This window comes from Melospiza melodia, chromosome 29 (genome assembly GCF_035770615.1).
Source record: "Melospiza melodia melodia isolate bMelMel2 chromosome 29, bMelMel2.pri, whole genome shotgun sequence".
Lineage (NCBI taxonomy): Eukaryota > Metazoa > Chordata > Aves > Passeriformes > Passerellidae > Melospiza > Melospiza melodia.
The window spans coordinates 254342-270270 of record NC_086222.1 but is presented as its reverse complement, the minus strand read 5'-3'; the positions used below and the strand labels follow the sequence as shown (position 1 = coordinate 270270).

Below are 15929 nucleotides of genomic sequence, written 5' to 3'. Positions count from 1 at the left end.
CGTCCGTCTGCCCGTCCGTCCGTGCGAGCGGGGCGCTCCGGGCCGGTGCGGCAGCGATGGCGGCCGGCGGGTACGGGCGCTACCGGGCTGCGATCTTCGCGGCCATGTTCGTGGGCTACACGCTCTATTACTTCAACCGCAAAACCTTCTCGTTCGTCATGCCCGCCGTCATGGCCGAGGTGCCGCTGGGGAAGGACGACCTGGGTGAGTGAGGGTCCGGGCCCCTCGGCCCCGCCGGCCCGGGGTGGCCGTTCCGCGGGCTGAGGCGCCCCTGGGCTCTGCCCGCCGCAGGTCTCATCACCAGCAGCCAGTCGGCAGCCTACGCCATCAGCAAGTTCATCAGCGGCGTCCTCTCGGACCAGATGAGCGCCCGCTGGCTCTTCTCCTCCGGCCTCCTCATGGTGGGCTTGGTCAACGTGGTCTTCTCCTGGAGCTCCACCGTCATGGCCTTCGCCGGGCTCTGGTTCCTCAACGGCCTGGCCCAGGGGCTGGGCTGGCCGCCCTGCGGCAAGATCCTGCGCAAGGTGGGTGCCGAGAGCCGCGGGGAGCGCCGCTGCCCTCCTGACCTGCCCTGGCATCGGGGCCGCGCACACCTCGCTGGCCCGCGATCCACAGGGACTTGCAGCTTTTCTCACTCCCTTCCAGCCAAGGAGGGCCAGAGCACTATCTGCATTCTGCTGCCTGTGGAACAAGTTTCCGTGCACGGGGTTCTGCTTATCCTAGCAAAGATTCACTCTGCAGCCCTCGCCCCTATGTGCTTTGAGTGTAGCTCAGTTTGGTAACATCTCCTGGTAGCAGGGCTCTGCCCCGTTGAGGCAGACTCTGTTGAAATTAGGTATTTTAGGCGTGGACACACCGGACTGCTTCACTCTGCTGCTGCGGCTCAGGGGACAGTGAGCACAGTTCCATCTGCACGCTTGAGCAACTTGGGAATTCCAAATCACAGGTGGTTTGGGTAGAAAACTGGGTAAAATGGAGGAATAGTGTAAGATGAGTCTCTAAGCTGTGTGTACTTGGGGTTTGTGACAATCTGAAAGGACCAGATGGATTTCTCCCAAGGACAGAAGGAAAGGAGTTTGGTTAGCTTTATGCTGATCCCTCACGGAAAATGTAAGATCCAGGAATGAATGTACTGCAAGTACTCGTGGGGCAGGGTGGGGAAGAAATGAACAACTTTGTTGCTCTTCTGTGAGGCACCTAGCCTCCCCTAACTGATGAGAGAGCTGTGCAGGGCAGTTGAATGCACAGAAAAGAAGGGCCCAAATAACAGAAATATCAGCTGTGGTGTTTTCTGAAGATGTTCATGAATGTAGATCTCAGACATTTTCCTGCTGACAAGAACCACCCAAGTGGTTCTGGCTCTGGGTGCTCCTTGCAGTACGGAGCCCATCATGTCTGATACTTAATGCAGCAGAGTCCTAAAGTTACCCTGTGACTCTCTGTGTATCCATCCAAGTTCCTGAGCCAGCAGAGCTCTCCAGGAGGACGTTGTTCTAGCAAGTGAGTACACAAAACCATGTGCTCTTAAACTTGCCTCTCCTGCCCCGCGTCTCAGTTTCATGTTCTGTAAATGGAAATAACTTTGAGCTGGCTCACAGTGTGGACACCTGTCAAGCTCTTTGGGCTGACACTTGAGTAACGTTTGGAGTTCCGTGCATGACTGAAGTAGCGAGGTGTGGGTGTTCCCTCCACCTGCTTTTGGAGTTCTGTCTCTGAATTGCCCCCGCTCCACATCATGGGCTTCAGGGGAGGGTTTTCAGGTGTGCTGTCACTCTCTTACACCTCATGCTGTTTTTCTTGTTGCACAGTGGTTTGAGCCTTCCCAGTTTGGGACTTGGTGGGCAATCCTGTCTACAAGCATGAACTTGGCTGGAGGCTTGGGCCCCATTCTCGCTGCTCTTGTGTCTATGAACTACGATTGGCGCAAGACTTTGTCCTTCTCTGGCTTCACCTGCATGGTTGTCTCTTTTGTTTGCCTTGTCCTGATTAAAAACGAGCCGGCAGATGTTGGGCTGCCCAACATTGAGCAAGGAGCCAAGAAGGGGAAGAAAGGTGAGCATGTGGCTTCGATGCAGGCAGGCAGCTGCAGCAGAAGATGCAGTGCCTTCTGTCTGTGTTCTGGTACAGATGTGTCACTCTCAGCATACCAACGCCTCCATCCTCCCCAGTTTCTGAAGTCACATTTTGGCAGGCGTGTGGTAATGGGCTGATTTTGGCTGCTTTATTCTAGTAATGAAGGTACAAATTGTGTAAACGAAGGCCCACTGTGATCTTGTGGGAAGGGGCTGGTGTAGGGATTCCTGACACTGGCAGAGCAGGGGAAAAGCCTGCTGTTAGCCCTCTGTTAGTCTTGCTCCCTAGCCTGCCAGCAGACACCTGTGTGCTGCTGAGCTGCTCAGGGCTGGCTCTCCCCATATAAGTCCTGTCTTCCTGCTACCAGCATCCCTATTTCCTTGGAGCCTTGTGTGCTCAGCCTGCGAGTGCAGTTTTGGTGAGGTGGTGGAGAGAAAAGCTGCAGCAGCAGGGAGTGCTTTCTTGGGCCTGCCCTCTGCTCCTCCGCTTTGGCAGCGGGCAGGCAGCTCTCCCCTCACCCCACCTTGGGCTCTCTTGACCCCTGGCTCTCAGTGGACTCTGCTCAGTGTTTCTGTCCCAGCCCAGGACATCTAGTTAGTAAATGTTTGTTCAGACCACTGAGTGTGGTGCTTCTCTGGAAGCAGAACATGTAGATGGGAATTGCAACACAGGTTTTCAGTAGGATTTTAAAGGCCAGTGGAAACTCAGCCCATGTTCCATGCTGCCTGTGCTGCCAGACTGGACCTCTTTGCATAAGAAAAGAATATTGTTTCCCCGGAGCATTCTCTGGGGAGAGCAAGTTTGTTGGTGTTCTTGGAAGACTGATGCAAAAATCAAGGTAGCATCTGAAAGCATCTTTGTTTGGGTCTATGCAGTGCCTTTCACAGGCATAGCTAAAAAACACTCCCAAAGAATCTAGAGGTAATTTTCCAAAAACCTTTGTGGGTGGTTTACTGGCAACTGAAATACAGAAAATTACTGGGAGTAGTGTTTTGATTATTCTTTTCAAATCTTTAATGAATGTGGGATAAAATGACAGAAGAGATTTTGAAATCACCAGAACAAGGGGGAGGTAGAGCCATTCACCACCGTTCAGCAGCTGTGAATAGCTCCCTGTGTGGGGATGTTCTCATGCCTTGCTCCCGCCTGTAGAACTGTCTGCTGGACTGCAGGTTGGTGTGGTTTGGGCTCTGGTAACACTCCTCCCGACCTTCCTACAGGTTCCTCCAGTGACAACAGCACCTTGACAGAGCTGCTGCTCTCCCCATACCTCTGGGTGCTCTCAACAGGCTACCTGGTCGTTTTTGGAGTGAAAACGTGCTGTACTGATTGGGGACAGCTCTTCCTGATCCAGGAGAGGGGACAGTCCATGCTTGTAGGTGAGATGCAGAACTGCATTATTAAGCTCTGGGGCTGCAATGTGGGAGGTGTTGCCAGAGTTTGCCTGGGTGGAGGCCCTTGCTTAGCTACACACAGGTTTTGGGCACTCAATAACTGAATGATGGAGTTAGTGCATGCACCAGGCACCCCAGTGCCAGGGCGTTCCTGGGACTGGCAGACAGGCATTCCTGAACAGGGATGAGCCAGATGAGCCAGCTGCTCACGTGCTCTGTGAGCTTGCAGCCCACAGCACCAAATCTGATGGGCTGTTCTTTGCTTCGTCTGTGTTCTAGGCAGTTCCTACATGAGTGCCTTGGAGATTGGGGGCCTGGTGGGAAGCATTGCTGCTGGATACCTCTCCGATAGAGCAGTAGCAAAAGTAAGTCATGTGCACCCTTGGGCATGCTGGGCAGGGAACACAGTGGCTGTCTGAGCTGCTTCACTGAGGCACTCAGGCAGGGTGCTGTCCCTGGGAGCACAGCGGAGAAACCAGCCCATACTCACTTCTGTCATGTGCATGGGCACAGCTGTCAAACACTCCAGAAGGTGCTAGGAAGTAGGTCTGCTGATGTTAGGGGTTGCAATATGCCTGTCAGATTCGAGGTGTTTAATCTGTTTAATTTGTTTGCTTTACTGTGGTCTCCAGATTTTAGTGTGGAAGGGCAGTTTGCTGATAATTGTCTTCTGGCTGAAAAAAACCCCACATTAAAATCCAGTGTTAGGATCTGGAGCCAGATTCAGGGTGGAAGGGGTTGATAACTGAAGTATGGTTTATCACTAAGAGCTTTTGTTTAGCACAGTTTGACTGCGTGCAGCCCTTAAACCATTAACAAGGTGTGCCAGCAGATGTGCTGTTGACGTGCGTCCGTGTTTCTGATGGGGCTGTGGATGGTGTGGTCACTGCAACTGTAAAAGGAAGTCGCTGCAGTTTCTGCCTGTCCACTTTCCTGCCTTGCTTGTGTCCCAGGTGGGGCTGTCCAGCTACGGGAACCCCCGGCACGGGCTGCTGCTGTCCATGATGGCTGGCATGTGCGTGTCCATGTTCCTCTTCCGCATCACGGTCACGGGCGACTCTCCCAAGGTAAGCGGCTGGCCGTCCATAGGGGTAGCCCTGGGAGGGGCAGGTTTGATGACAGAAACCAGGACTGTTTTCTTCACCATTCCCAAGGGTTTCTTTTTCGTTGCACTTGTGAGAAGCGCTGGCTTGGCCTGGCTTGGGGTGCTCCTGCTGTCCTGTTGTTGCAGGCAGTCTGCCTTCCAGACTTTGCATGAGACCTGACTTGCATCTGCCCTTATGATTGCTAAATAAATAAAACTTCTTTTCTCCTTTCATTTTTTTCTTCTTCAGGAAAACCACTTCTGGACTGTAGCCTTGCAACCTCTAGCTGATCTTACAGGCCTAAAAGAACATGAGGTTTCTGCTTGCATTTTTTCTCCCTCTGCCTTTTTCTTCTTTCCCTGGTCTGCCTTACTCCTATCCTGAGAGGTTGGTTAGCACTTCAGAACTTAAAACCAGGGCATTGAGAAGAGATTACTGTAAGTTTGGTAAAAGAAACATTTTCTAATAATAATTTGAGTACACTAACTGACTTTAAAAAGTCTAACTATGTAACTTTTAAGTTTTATAAAGAAAGTTCTGAGGACCTCTGTTCATCAGGTAAAATATAGCCTGCTAAGTGGTCTTGTGGGTGAGATCTGAAAGAATGATTCTGCTCTGGCACATACATTCTTATTCAGTTTCTGGCAAGTGTTTTCCTAACTCCTTTCTGTTTCACATCTGGAAAATATGATGGCACTTAACTTCCTACCGGGCTTTTTGAAATGGTGTTTGCAATTCTAAAAGCATGCTGTAATGTGGAGGTGTTACTTACCCTTTGTTGAGCAAACAAGAGACTGACAATTTTGGGCCAGATAGGTTTCTTAGAGCAGAAACTACCACTGAAGTTCAAATTGTTGAGATTTTTTGTGGTGAGGTGTTTTTTTTTTTTTTTTTGGTTTCTTGGTAATTTTCTTTGGTTTCTTTGGTTTCATTGAGGTCATCAGAAAGAGATGTCTCACAAATAAACATGCTCTGATCAGTCCCATGCATCTAAACTGAGAAAAGCTTTCAGTTGGTAGCTCCAGGCTTGTTTATGAAAGCAACGTGATCCACAGTTCTTTACTGTGGTTTCTTGGGCTCATTGCCCTCTTCTGTTCAATGTTCTGTTTCTTGCAAATCAGCACAGGCTGTGGTGTGGGGGCAGAACTGTGGGAGGGAGGAGAGCTTGCATTGGCCGGTAAGATGGAGTGGTGGGGATGCAGCTGGGCTTTATGGATGTGGGGACTCTACAGGCTTGAGCTCTCCTGGCTGCAGGCTGGGGAGCTGGTGTCAGCCTGAAAATGTCAAAACTCCCTGGTACTGAGTATAGAATCAGAATTATCAACAGTTGCTAACTGACGGAAGTGAGATTTACAGATCCTGTTTGTGATTTTGACAGCTGTGGATTCTGACTCTGGGAGCTGTGTTTGGGTTCTCCTCGTATGGCCCGATTGCCCTGTTTGGGGTCATAGCAAATGAAAGTGCCCCTGCCAACCTGTGTGGCACCTCCCATGCCATCGTGGCCCTCATGGCCAATGGTAAGTAATACCCATTTCCCCAAAAACAAACAAAACCCATGCACATTCTTGATGAAGCATGGTCTAGGCCCAGGTGCCAAGCTGCTGCTGGCCATGGGAAGGCACCTAAGGAGAGAGGGATAATGGAGGTGGAAGCCTCAGGGATGCTTTCCTGCTGTGCCTGACAGGTTTTGTGTTGGGCTTTAAGTTCAAACCAGGCCTAAGGGGAACTGTTATATATGCAAAAGCAGGTGTTGATAGATAATATGGGAGCACACAAGTGTTGTTGACTTTCTGTTTGTTTTTCGTTGCAGTTGGGGGTTTCCTGGCTGGACTGCCTTTCAGTACAATTGCCAAGCACTACAGCTGGGCCACAGCGTTCTGGGTAGCTGAGGTCACCTGCATGGCTAGCACAGCGGCTTTCTTCCTCCTGCGAAACATCCGCACCAAGATGGGCCGGATTTCCAGGAAGGCTGACTGAGGAGGAGCTGCTCGGTGGAAGGATGTTCCCACGCTGACGTGAATGATGCTCGTTTTTGTTTGACTGGCCTAGGAGCGAGTTTACCTATTGCTGCAACCTAGATAAAAATGTCTCAACTTCTCATCCAGTGTCAGGTGCCAGAGGGCTCGAGGTTCCTGCTACTGATCACTTTTTCTCTCAAGATGTGATAATTCACCTAGTTTACATTTGCAATGATTTTACTGTACCTCTTCCTCACAGCACTGTTAGAGAAGCAAGCGGGCTCTGCAGCCCAAGCTTCCCCACTAGAAGTGGTCTGAAATGACTGGCTTCAGGTGCACTTACCTCTAGTTTTGTCGTTATTGTCTCAGCCATTAACCGAGACACCAATCAGTTCAGCCTCGCTGCTCAGGCCCTGAACCCAGCCGTGCTGCCTGTGTCCGTCCCATGCAGCTGCCCCGGGCTGTGCCAGGCCACCTGAGCACGAGCCCTGTGTGTGCTCAGCTGCGTGGCAGCGCGCAGCAGGGCACGGTGAGGGCTGCAGCCCCACCAGGGGTTGGTTCCAGGAGTGAGCAGCAGGACAAGCCGGGGCAGGGCTCTTCACAGCAGTTAGGAACAGGCACGTTTCCAGGGAATTCGTGGTGTCTGGAGCAGCTCCTTCTAAGTGAACTGATCCTGCTGGTGCATTCTGTGTGCAGTATTAATGATTGGCAAGGCAGGCAGCTGCTGCCAAGGCAGCTTACAGCCAGTGCTCTGCAAATCAGCCAGCAGAACTATCCCAGCAGCAGGAATTGCAACAGCAGCCACCACCAACCCACAATTTCTGCAGCTGGGTTTCTTGATAACCCACATTTCTAGCATTGACTTGTATTTTTCCAGTACAAGGTGTGAAGACTGGGATAGTTTTGGTCAAGAGCTGTGTCTCTCATGGCTGCAGGCAGGGGCTGTGAGTCAGCCTTAGCAGAGCTATCACTGACAGCCTTAGCAGTCAGGCCCAGCACCCTGCAGTAAGTACACTCAGGTATTTAATCAGGAATTTGTTGAATATTCTTGTTTTTCCCCAAAAGGATTTACTGTCTTAGGATCCTGAAAGAGGCACGTTCAACTCGTAAAGAACCTGCATGCAGGTACTTTGCCGAGTACCTTGCTTGCAAGAGTAGTTAGCTAGCCTTAATTAAGTAAATGGAAGTGAATTACATTTTGTACTTAATTACATTATTTTCTTCTATATCTGAAATAAAAATGGAGCAGTGTCACAAGGGCCCTGGTTGTCTTATGGAGAGTGGTGCAAGCAAAACCACCCAAATCCACGTATCCTCTTGAGGTGCCAATGTCCCCACCAACAGAAAGCAAATAGCCATTTGTCTCATTAGTAAACACTTATTACTTCTATACAGAAACCCTCTGCAAGACCGTAAGTTCGAGCTATACAGGAAAAATACCTATGTACATTCATGACAGGAAAGAAAAGCACTGACTGTGGGAAAGCCACAGACCTGCACCTTCTCCTTCAGCCAAGTGCAGCAGAGCTGCAACAGCAAAGTAAGGCCCTGTGGCCCAATGTAAACAGTGCTAAGGAATCTCTTTAAGGTAAGTTTTGCAACAAAGGGGATCAACTGGTATTTTGGGAGATACTGAAGCATGTTTTGGGGATGTGCAGTCTCTGCTGTGGAGAGGGGAGCTTTGTGAGAGACCAGCCAGGGAAGAGAGAGGCCCCGCTCTTCAGACGAATGAATCTCTGCAACAGGCAAGGCTTTCTCTATGATCCAGGTCCGAAGGGTCCAGCCTTCTCTGCCACCTCCAGAGCAAGCTTCAAGTTCTGATCAAACAACTCGCACCTGAAATAGTCAGAAAAGCAAAAGGGATGACTTCTACCTATGGAAGTGAGTTAACAAAGCTAACAAAAGATCTCCACATCCTTGGCTCTGCATCCTTCAAGGAGAAATTCAGAAATTATGACACAGCAACATGACTACTGTCAAGGTCTGACTTGGTCCTTAGTTAAGGTTAAAGCTTCTTATATAGGCCCAAACATATGGTAAGACAGCAGGGCTTGTGCCAAGGGAGAGCACCTCCCATTGCCCCAGCAGAGCCAGCACTGGAAAGAGCTCAGGGCTGCGTCCTCTCTCGGCAGCAGTGTACTGTAGCTTCCTTCCCCTTCCTTCAGCCAGTTTTGCTACTTAGGAGTGCATTTGCTACTGTATAGGCAGAAAACAATGAGGGGTTGCAGCCAGGTTACTAAAAATGGGCTTTTCCTTACCTTATTGGCATCTCCAGGGAGTAGAAAGGATTCTTCAGAGCGAAGTCTGAGTAAATCTCATAGATTTTGCGGAGAAGAGCGTCTATCCCTGTCTGCCTTGGGTCAGCAAGAACCATGAATTTGATCCCTGGAGCCATAATGCCAGGGGCATGAGGAAGGCCAACCACAGACAGCCCTGACGAGCAGAGCAGTGCCGGCGCTTGGGCCCCCCGGTACCTGTCAGTGTCTGGAAGCAGTGCAGCTTGAAGGTGTCGGTCTCCAGCATCTCGATCCCGGAGCTCCCAACCTCGGGTGATAGCTGCGAGCCGATGGCGAACAGCCTGCGGGGACAGGCCCTCAGCGCCCCTCACCGCCCTGCCCGTGCCCCCCGGCCGTCACGGCCCCCCGACTCACGAGTGGAACATGGAGGCCAGCATCAGCTTCTCGTTGGAGGAGAGCCGGTGGCGGCCGAAGCGGATGGACACCGGGTAGTTGGCGGGGTTGCTCAGGAACTCCAGCACGTCCTTCCCGTCTGCCGTGAAGCGACCGTTCACCTCGGCGCCGTTGATGGCGAGCACGGCGTGACCCACTGCGGGGACAGCGCGGCGGCGTCAGGCAGACAGTCCGTCGGTCAGACGGTCAGTCAGTCTGTCCGTCAATAAGCCCGGCCCCGCCCGGCGCTTCCCACTCGCCGCACCGCGGATGCCGTCCCGCTGCCCGAAGGCAACGACGACGCGCTCGTCGTGCAGGCGCAGGACGAGATCGAGCGGAAAGCTGAACGTCTTCTCGGTGTCGGAGCGGGGCGCGTAGTGGTCCAGCTGGTAGATGAGGCCGCCGGCCTTGTTGACCACGTAGACGCTGAAGATCGCCATGGCGCCGAGCCCCGCCCGCCCGCGGCAGCGCCGCCGCCCCGGCAGTGACGCACGGCCCCGGGCCCGCCCCGGCAGTGACGCAGCGGACCCGGGCCCGCCCCCGCCCCACGCCGGGCCCTTCCTTTCTCGCCGACATCTTGCGGAGCAGCTGCGGCCGCATCATGGTGAGCGGGCCCGGGCCGGGGGACGGGCGGCGGGCCGGGCCGGGCCGCCCGAGAGGCGCTGGCGGCTCCGTGAGCGCGGCGGGAAGCCCTGCGAGGTGCCCGGGGGGCCGACCCCGCGCCTCGCCGCTCACCCCCCATCCTTCTCACCCTCTCGCAGCCGCCTAAAGACGATAAGAAGAAGAAGGACGCGGGCAAGTCCGCCAAGAAGGACAAGGACCCAGTCAACAAGTCCGGCGGCAAAGCCAAGAAGAAGGTGGGAGCCGGCGGGCCGGAGGGCTCCGCGCGCGATCCCGGGCCTGGCGCGTGTGGCGCGGCCGGGCCCCAGGGCGGGGGCAGGCGGGGCCGGTATCCTGTTGCTAAAGGAGCCAGCTCTTGGTCTGCCAGCAAGTTGTACATAATAGTGTTAAACTTGAGTAACAGGGGGCTTTGGTCCACTTAGTTTTAGATCCTACAGGTAATAGCCGTAGCACGCTCATTTACGGAGGCAATTTTGTGCATCTCACTAGGGCTTTAGTTTGGGATGTGATTCGGAAACGTTCGATGCTGCAGTTCTTTCATCATCGTTTAGTTCCATCTTCTGTTCTTGCTTATAAGATTGCTTAAGGGGGGTGTTGTTTTTTCTCTCTTTTCAAGTAGAAGTGGTCCAAGGGGAAAGTGAGAGACAAGTTGAACAACCTTGTCCTGTTTGACAAGGCCACTTATGACAAACTGTGCAAAGAAGTGCCCAACTACAAGCTCATCACACCTGCAGTTGTCTCAGAAAGGCTGAAGATTCGAGGCTCCCTGGCTCGGGCTGCCCTCCAGGAGCTCCTCAGCAAAGGTGAGCACTCGAAAATAAAAAAACGGAAAGCTGCTTGAATTGAGTGTTTGGTTTTCCTTGCTTGCCCAGCAGCTTTCCTGCAGCATCTGAACTGCCCCATGCGTAAATTGTTTTTGGAGAGCGACTGCCTTAACTTGCGTTTCAGAAGTGCTCCAAAGTATGGAGCAGCAGTTTGTAACATACAGGCATTGCTGTACTAAGAAGAATGTTGCCAAAAGAATGGGCTGTGATGTAACTGCAGCCAGATGGCAACAAAAGACTTGTATAAGCTGCTACCCCCTGTTATTTTCTCTTGTACATTGCCCTGCCTCTCTAGGAGGGATCCTTGGCATCCCTGGCATCCATCAGTACATGCACGCTGGTGTAATTTTGTTTTTCCATAGGGTTGATCAAACTGGTGTCCAAGCACCGAGCCCAGGTGATTTACACCCGGAACACGAAAGGTGGAGACGCGCCTGCTGCAGGGGAGGACGCGTAGGGAGGTGAGCTGGGTGCTGAGCTGTGCAATGTGTAATGGGCAGCTTCCACATGCCTGTTGTGGGCTGTTCTTCCAGAGAGTATTTTGCTCACATCCTAAGCAACTTCCTGGGGGAACATTACTGGAAACACCAGCTTTCCAGAATTAAATTATAAGGAGATTTCTGATTTTGTCCCTGTGCTCATTGAATGGGGAAAGTATCATTTGTTCCCCTTGCTGTGGGCTGCAGGGCAAATGGGCACCTGTCCTCCCTGCTCCCACATGGCACCATGGCCAAGTGCTCCTGCTGGGATAAAACTGTCAGACTGTCTGCTTTGTGCTAGCCTGCTTTTACCTGGATGTCTGACTGGGGACTTCTTGCTTTGCAGGTTCTTCAGTGACTTCGTCATCAGTGTGTCATATGTAGATGCACACAATAAAATTATTGGTTATAATTTTTCTTGATTTTTCAACAGTGTGTATGTTTCCTTACTTATAGTGATGCATTACTTATAGTGGATTTTGGTTGAGGTTATGGCTCTTGTCCTGTAGCAGCCAGTTTTTGTCTTTATTAGTATCACAAATGTGTTGCTGAAAGGGAAGCGTGAAACTTTTACATCACCTACAGCAGCCAGTGATGTTAGACAATGTAAAGGATAAATGCTAAAATGAAGAATAGCAATATAAGTTTGAATGAAATTATCAAACACCTAGCATTAGTTGCCTGTAGGGTGGGCCCTGCATTTGAAATGAGTTTCAGTTGGTCTACAAACAAAGAGGCATTTTAAAAAAAAAAAGTTTATTTCTCCAAAAATTTTTCCTTTAGCAGGATGTGCCATTTCAGCATAGGCCACTGGCATCACTTGCTGTACAGAGTAGGCTTTCTGACAGGGAAGATATGGCATCCACAGGAGCCTGTCCTTGCTGGCAGGACTTGACTTTGTGTGGCTTTAGATGTGATGCTCAGATGAACATTCTATGCCCGTACAGGGCAGTCAGCAACAAAACTGCAGCTCCCTACAGTCAGCCTTTCCACAGCAGAGCTGGGTGTCTGGTGTTCCTCATCTGATCACCTTTTTTTCTTCTTTTCCCCTGATTCAGTTCTAAACTGGTGCCTGAAAGAGAGCACAGAAGTCAGACTGCAGTAGCCTTTAGACAGAGATAATGAACACGTATTGAAAAAGTAAGAAAGCGCTGTGTGTAGTGTTCTAGCACGGAAGCTCCCTCAATGTTTTTGTTACCTCAGTGAGTGGTAGCTCCAGCTAGCTGACAGAGAGTTCTGGCACATTAAAAGGTGCCAGTGGGACAGTAAGTGGGCCAAAAGGTGAGCCAAACAAAACAAGGCAGATGCCTTCATGTGTGCAGCCTTTACAGTCATGAGCAGACGTCCTTGCAGGCCATGGTGCTGCTCCAGGACAAGAATGATACTCTGCCTGGATTAAGCACAGTGTGGTGCAACTCTGCTTAATGTCTAGTTGTGCTTGGTGCTACCTCAGAGCCTGCTCCATGAATAGCTTGCATGTACAGCAGCCCCACACTGCCCCTGGCACCCATCTGTGCTGTGCTGAAGCTCACCGGGACTGCCACCTCCTGCCATGATTCCACACGCGCCCAAAGGAAGGCAGCCAGCTGTCACTTGTCTGAGAGGTATGGTCAAAGTTGGCACCAACACGTTCCACTGGGAGCTTTTTCAGCTTCTGCTTCTCCTCTGAAAAAGAAAAATAAATTGTAGACTGGTTTGGGTTGGAAGGGAGCTTAAGGATCACATTGCTGCAACCCCCTGTAGCATGGATAGGGATGCTTTCCCCTAGACCAGGTTGCCCAAAAGCCCAAATACTTTGTTCAGCAGAAGTTTTTCAAATTGCATTTGGTTCTCTAGCATGTTAAAGTGACTCTAAGGTTAACTAGAAGATGTGCAAGCTGCTCACTGTGTTTGAGAAATTCCTCATAGGAAGGTCCAATTTGTTTACTTCCATCTTCTTCCTCTGTTAGCCACGGAGGTTTTGCTCCTAGAAGTCACAGGGAATATTTACTTAGCCACTGAAGTTACCCTAAACTGTGACAGAATAAAAGGGTCCCCTCCTTCCCCCATCTGCTGCTCGTGCTACCAAGCAAGTGACCAAGTGACCTCTGGGTGTTCTGAGAAAAAAGAGCTGGCCATGGCAGATCACACCCCAAATCATACACTTCCCCACAGCAGCAGCATCAACAGTTTTTACTGTGCTGATGTGTTTTCTTCTCTAGTATGTCAAATATTGCCAAGAGTGGCTATGGCTACCTCCTGGTAATGCTGCAACTGCTTCAAAACTGGAGTTATCCCTGTGATGTTTGCAAGCCATGAGGTGGCAGCCTGGTGAGTCATGATGCAGGTGCACTTACCTGTGTGGACATTTCCTTTCCCTTCTGTTTCCTGTTAACAGGAACATAAAATGCTTATGAGAATCTTGTGTTTAGGAGTATCTCTGAGCAGAAGAGCATTGCCTTCATTCCTTTCCAGAATCAAGTTCTATTAGAAAAAGGCAGAGGAATACTCATCTCTTTAAAAGAGTTTGTTTTTTTTTTTTTTTTCCCCACAGTATATTGAAGAATGTTTGCTTAATGAAAGTTAAACCTGGGTAACTGAAACTAGACTAGCTGCTCACCCACATCCACAAAAGTGTTTCTTTTTGTGATGGAGACCACCCCTTGTTCTGCTTTGTGCCATGTGCTGTAGGTGACTTGCAGTTAAATCGAAGTCACATTCACTAGCCAGTCACCCCTACCTGGTGGCCAATGAAGGTCAGAACCTTGCTTGATTCCATCCAGGCTAAATCAGGTCCTGTCTGCATTCTGCTCGGGCCAGGCTCTTCTGCACCACAAGGGCTATCCCTGAAATAAGAGGTCAGCTCTTGCTGTAGTGCGTACAAAAGCTTGCAAAAGCATTGCAAGACCCCGGTAATGACAGTGTCAAACTCCCCATGCTTTGAGCACACATGCATCAGTCACTGCTGAAGAAAGTGGTGCTCACCGTTCAGGTCCTGCGGGGAGCCTGCAGACAGAAGGTCCTGCACAGAATTCTGGCTCTGGTTGAAGCTGAGTGTAATTCAGGAAAAAAGGACAATATTTCTGGTACTGAGCACAGCCCCCACCCAGCCGCCCCCAGCCCCTCCCCGGAGCCGGTGGTGCGCGGTGCAGCGCCCGCTCCCCGCCGGGGTGCAGCCAGGGCAGGATACAGCTCACCGACCTGCAGCGCGGCTCGCACCGTCTCTCGCTGCCGGCGCTCGGCCTCCCGGATGTCAGCCGCCATCTGCGGGGACACAGCGGTGAGGCGGGGCCAGCGGGGGCCGGGGCCGCTGCGGGGAGGTGACCGAGCCTACCTGGAGGATGCGCTCCTCCTCCCGCCGCTGGTGCTCGGCCAGCGCCTGCTCCAGAGCCTGCGCGAAGCGCTCGTACTCCTCGGCCGGCACCAGGCACCGCTCCCGCAGCGCCGCCTCCGCCCGGTTCTCCCGCCAGAACCGCGCCGTCTCCCGGCGGTGCTCGGGCCTGCGGGACACCGGGACACCGTCAGCACCGCCCGCACCGGCCAGGCGCCACAAGAGCCCGGCATGCGGCAGCATCGGCCTGCCCCATTCCTGCCCACGCACCCGGCCAGGTGCCGCAGCAGCCCGGCGTGCAGCAGCGCCAGCCCGCCGCGCCGCCCGTGCCGCTGCACGCCGCGCCCGCAGCACGGGCACCACACGCGCCCATCGTGCTCCGCCGGGTCGTAGCGCCGCACGGCCGCGGCCCCATCGGCCACGGCCGCCGCCGCCCGCGCCGCCGCCGTCGCTTCCTGCAGCTGGGCCAGCGCCTCGCGCAGCCGCCGGCGATGCCCCGTGCTGTACCGGTGCCGGCGGCCCGTGAAGGCGCTGCGGCGGCACAGCCCGCAGTAGTGCACGGCCATGGCGCCCGCCCCGCGCCGCGCAGGCGCGGGGAGGGACACGGCCCCGCCGCCGGCCCCGCCCCGCCGCCGGCCCCGCCCCGCCGCCGGCCCCGCCCCGCCGCCGGCCCCGCCCCGCCGCCGGCCCCGCCCCGCCGCCGGCCCCGCCCCGCCGCTCCCGGTGCCCCGGGGCTCGCCCGCGGCACCGCATGGGCCCGTATCCAGAGAAGGGCGGCCATGCTGGGCAGGGTGTGACCGTGTGTCTCATGAGGAGTGGCTGGCGGAGCTGGGGCTGTTTAGTCTGGGGAAAAGGAGGCTCAGGGGTTATCGCTCTCTACAGCTGCCTGAAAGGAGGCTGGAGCCACGTGCGGGTCGGTCTCTTCTCCCACGCAATCACGGACAAGACAAGGAGACACAGTCTTAAGGTGTACCAGGGGAGGTTTAGGCTGGACATTAGGAAGAATTTATTCAGAAAAAGAGTGATTAGACACGGAAATGGGCTGCCCAGGGAGGTGGTGGAGTCCATCCCTGGAGGTGCTCAAGGAAAGACAGGACGTGGCACTCAGCACCATGGTCTAGTTGGCAAGGTAATCTTTGGTCCTAGGTTGGACTCAGTGATCTCAGAGGTCTTTTCCAGCCTAATCGATGCTGTGACTGCTACAGTGACTTAGATGATATTAACTACACACCCTGCCCTGCACAGTGCAAAACTGGGAGAGAGAAATTTGCAGCTGTTAATTGGGCCGTAACAACTGCTTGGGCACTGGTGCTGCTGCCTCAGTCATTATCCATGTTAAGCTGCAGGTGTGCTATTGCTGAGCAATGGGACACTGCTGAGGGCTCTGTGGCTAGTGTAGCCTCTCTTGTTTGTCTCACTAGGTTGGTTTCATTAGAACGGTTTCTTGTCTGGTCGGGTGACCTATCCCTGCTATTTGGGTTCATCTCGTATTCCCAGTGTCCTGATGACTGGGTAC

General features: G+C 52.9%; 4 protein-coding genes across 5 annotated transcripts; 2 read left to right on the top strand and 2 right to left on the bottom strand.

Annotated features, from left to right (window-relative positions):
* The first annotated feature begins 17 nt into the window (after positions 1–17).
* On the top strand, positions 18–7767 carry SLC37A4 (solute carrier family 37 member 4). 2 transcript variants are annotated; one of them, XM_063178593.1, is made up of 9 exons: positions 18–204; positions 292–524; positions 1809–2052; positions 3294–3452; positions 3747–3832; positions 4421–4534; positions 4802–4867; positions 5931–6069; positions 6363–7767. In XM_063178593.1, the coding sequence occupies exons 1-9, from the start codon at positions 57–59 to the stop codon at positions 6527–6529; spliced, it is 1356 nt and encodes a 451-aa protein (XP_063034663.1). In that variant the 5' UTR covers positions 18–56; the 3' UTR covers positions 6530–7767. The 2 variants fall into 2 exon arrangements, with proteins under 2 accessions (XP_063034663.1, XP_063034664.1); XM_063178594.1 differs by lacking the exon at positions 4802–4867.
* A 101-nt stretch (positions 7768–7868) lies between these two features.
* TRAPPC4 (trafficking protein particle complex subunit 4) lies at positions 7869–9650 on the bottom strand. Its single transcript, XM_063178595.1, has 5 exons — positions 9445–9650; positions 9162–9336; positions 8985–9088; positions 8769–8895; positions 7869–8346 (listed from the first exon to the last, which is right to left on the bottom strand). Exons 1-5 carry the CDS (start codon positions 9617–9619, stop codon positions 8268–8270), a joined length of 660 nt encoding a protein of 219 aa, XP_063034665.1. The 5' UTR covers positions 9620–9650; the 3' UTR covers positions 7869–8267.
* A 41-nt stretch (positions 9651–9691) lies between these two features.
* On the top strand, positions 9692–11533 carry RPS25 (ribosomal protein S25). The gene is made up of 5 exons (XM_063178373.1): positions 9692–9783; positions 9941–10036; positions 10420–10603; positions 10987–11085; positions 11450–11533. The coding sequence occupies exons 1-4, from the start codon at positions 9781–9783 to the stop codon at positions 11079–11081; spliced, it is 378 nt and encodes a 125-aa protein (XP_063034443.1). The 5' UTR covers positions 9692–9780; the 3' UTR covers positions 11082–11085; positions 11450–11533.
* Positions 11534–11842: 309 nt separating this feature from the next.
* CENATAC (centrosomal AT-AC splicing factor) lies at positions 11843–14979 on the bottom strand. The gene is made up of 9 exons (XM_063178372.1): positions 14684–14979; positions 14417–14582; positions 14284–14346; positions 14068–14132; positions 13823–13928; positions 13440–13470; positions 12989–13069; positions 12636–12768; positions 11843–12175 (listed from the first exon to the last, which is right to left on the bottom strand). Exons 1-9 carry the CDS (start codon positions 14977–14979, stop codon positions 12130–12132), a joined length of 987 nt encoding a protein of 328 aa, XP_063034442.1. The 3' UTR covers positions 11843–12129.
* Between the last annotated feature and the right edge of the window lie 950 nt (positions 14980–15929).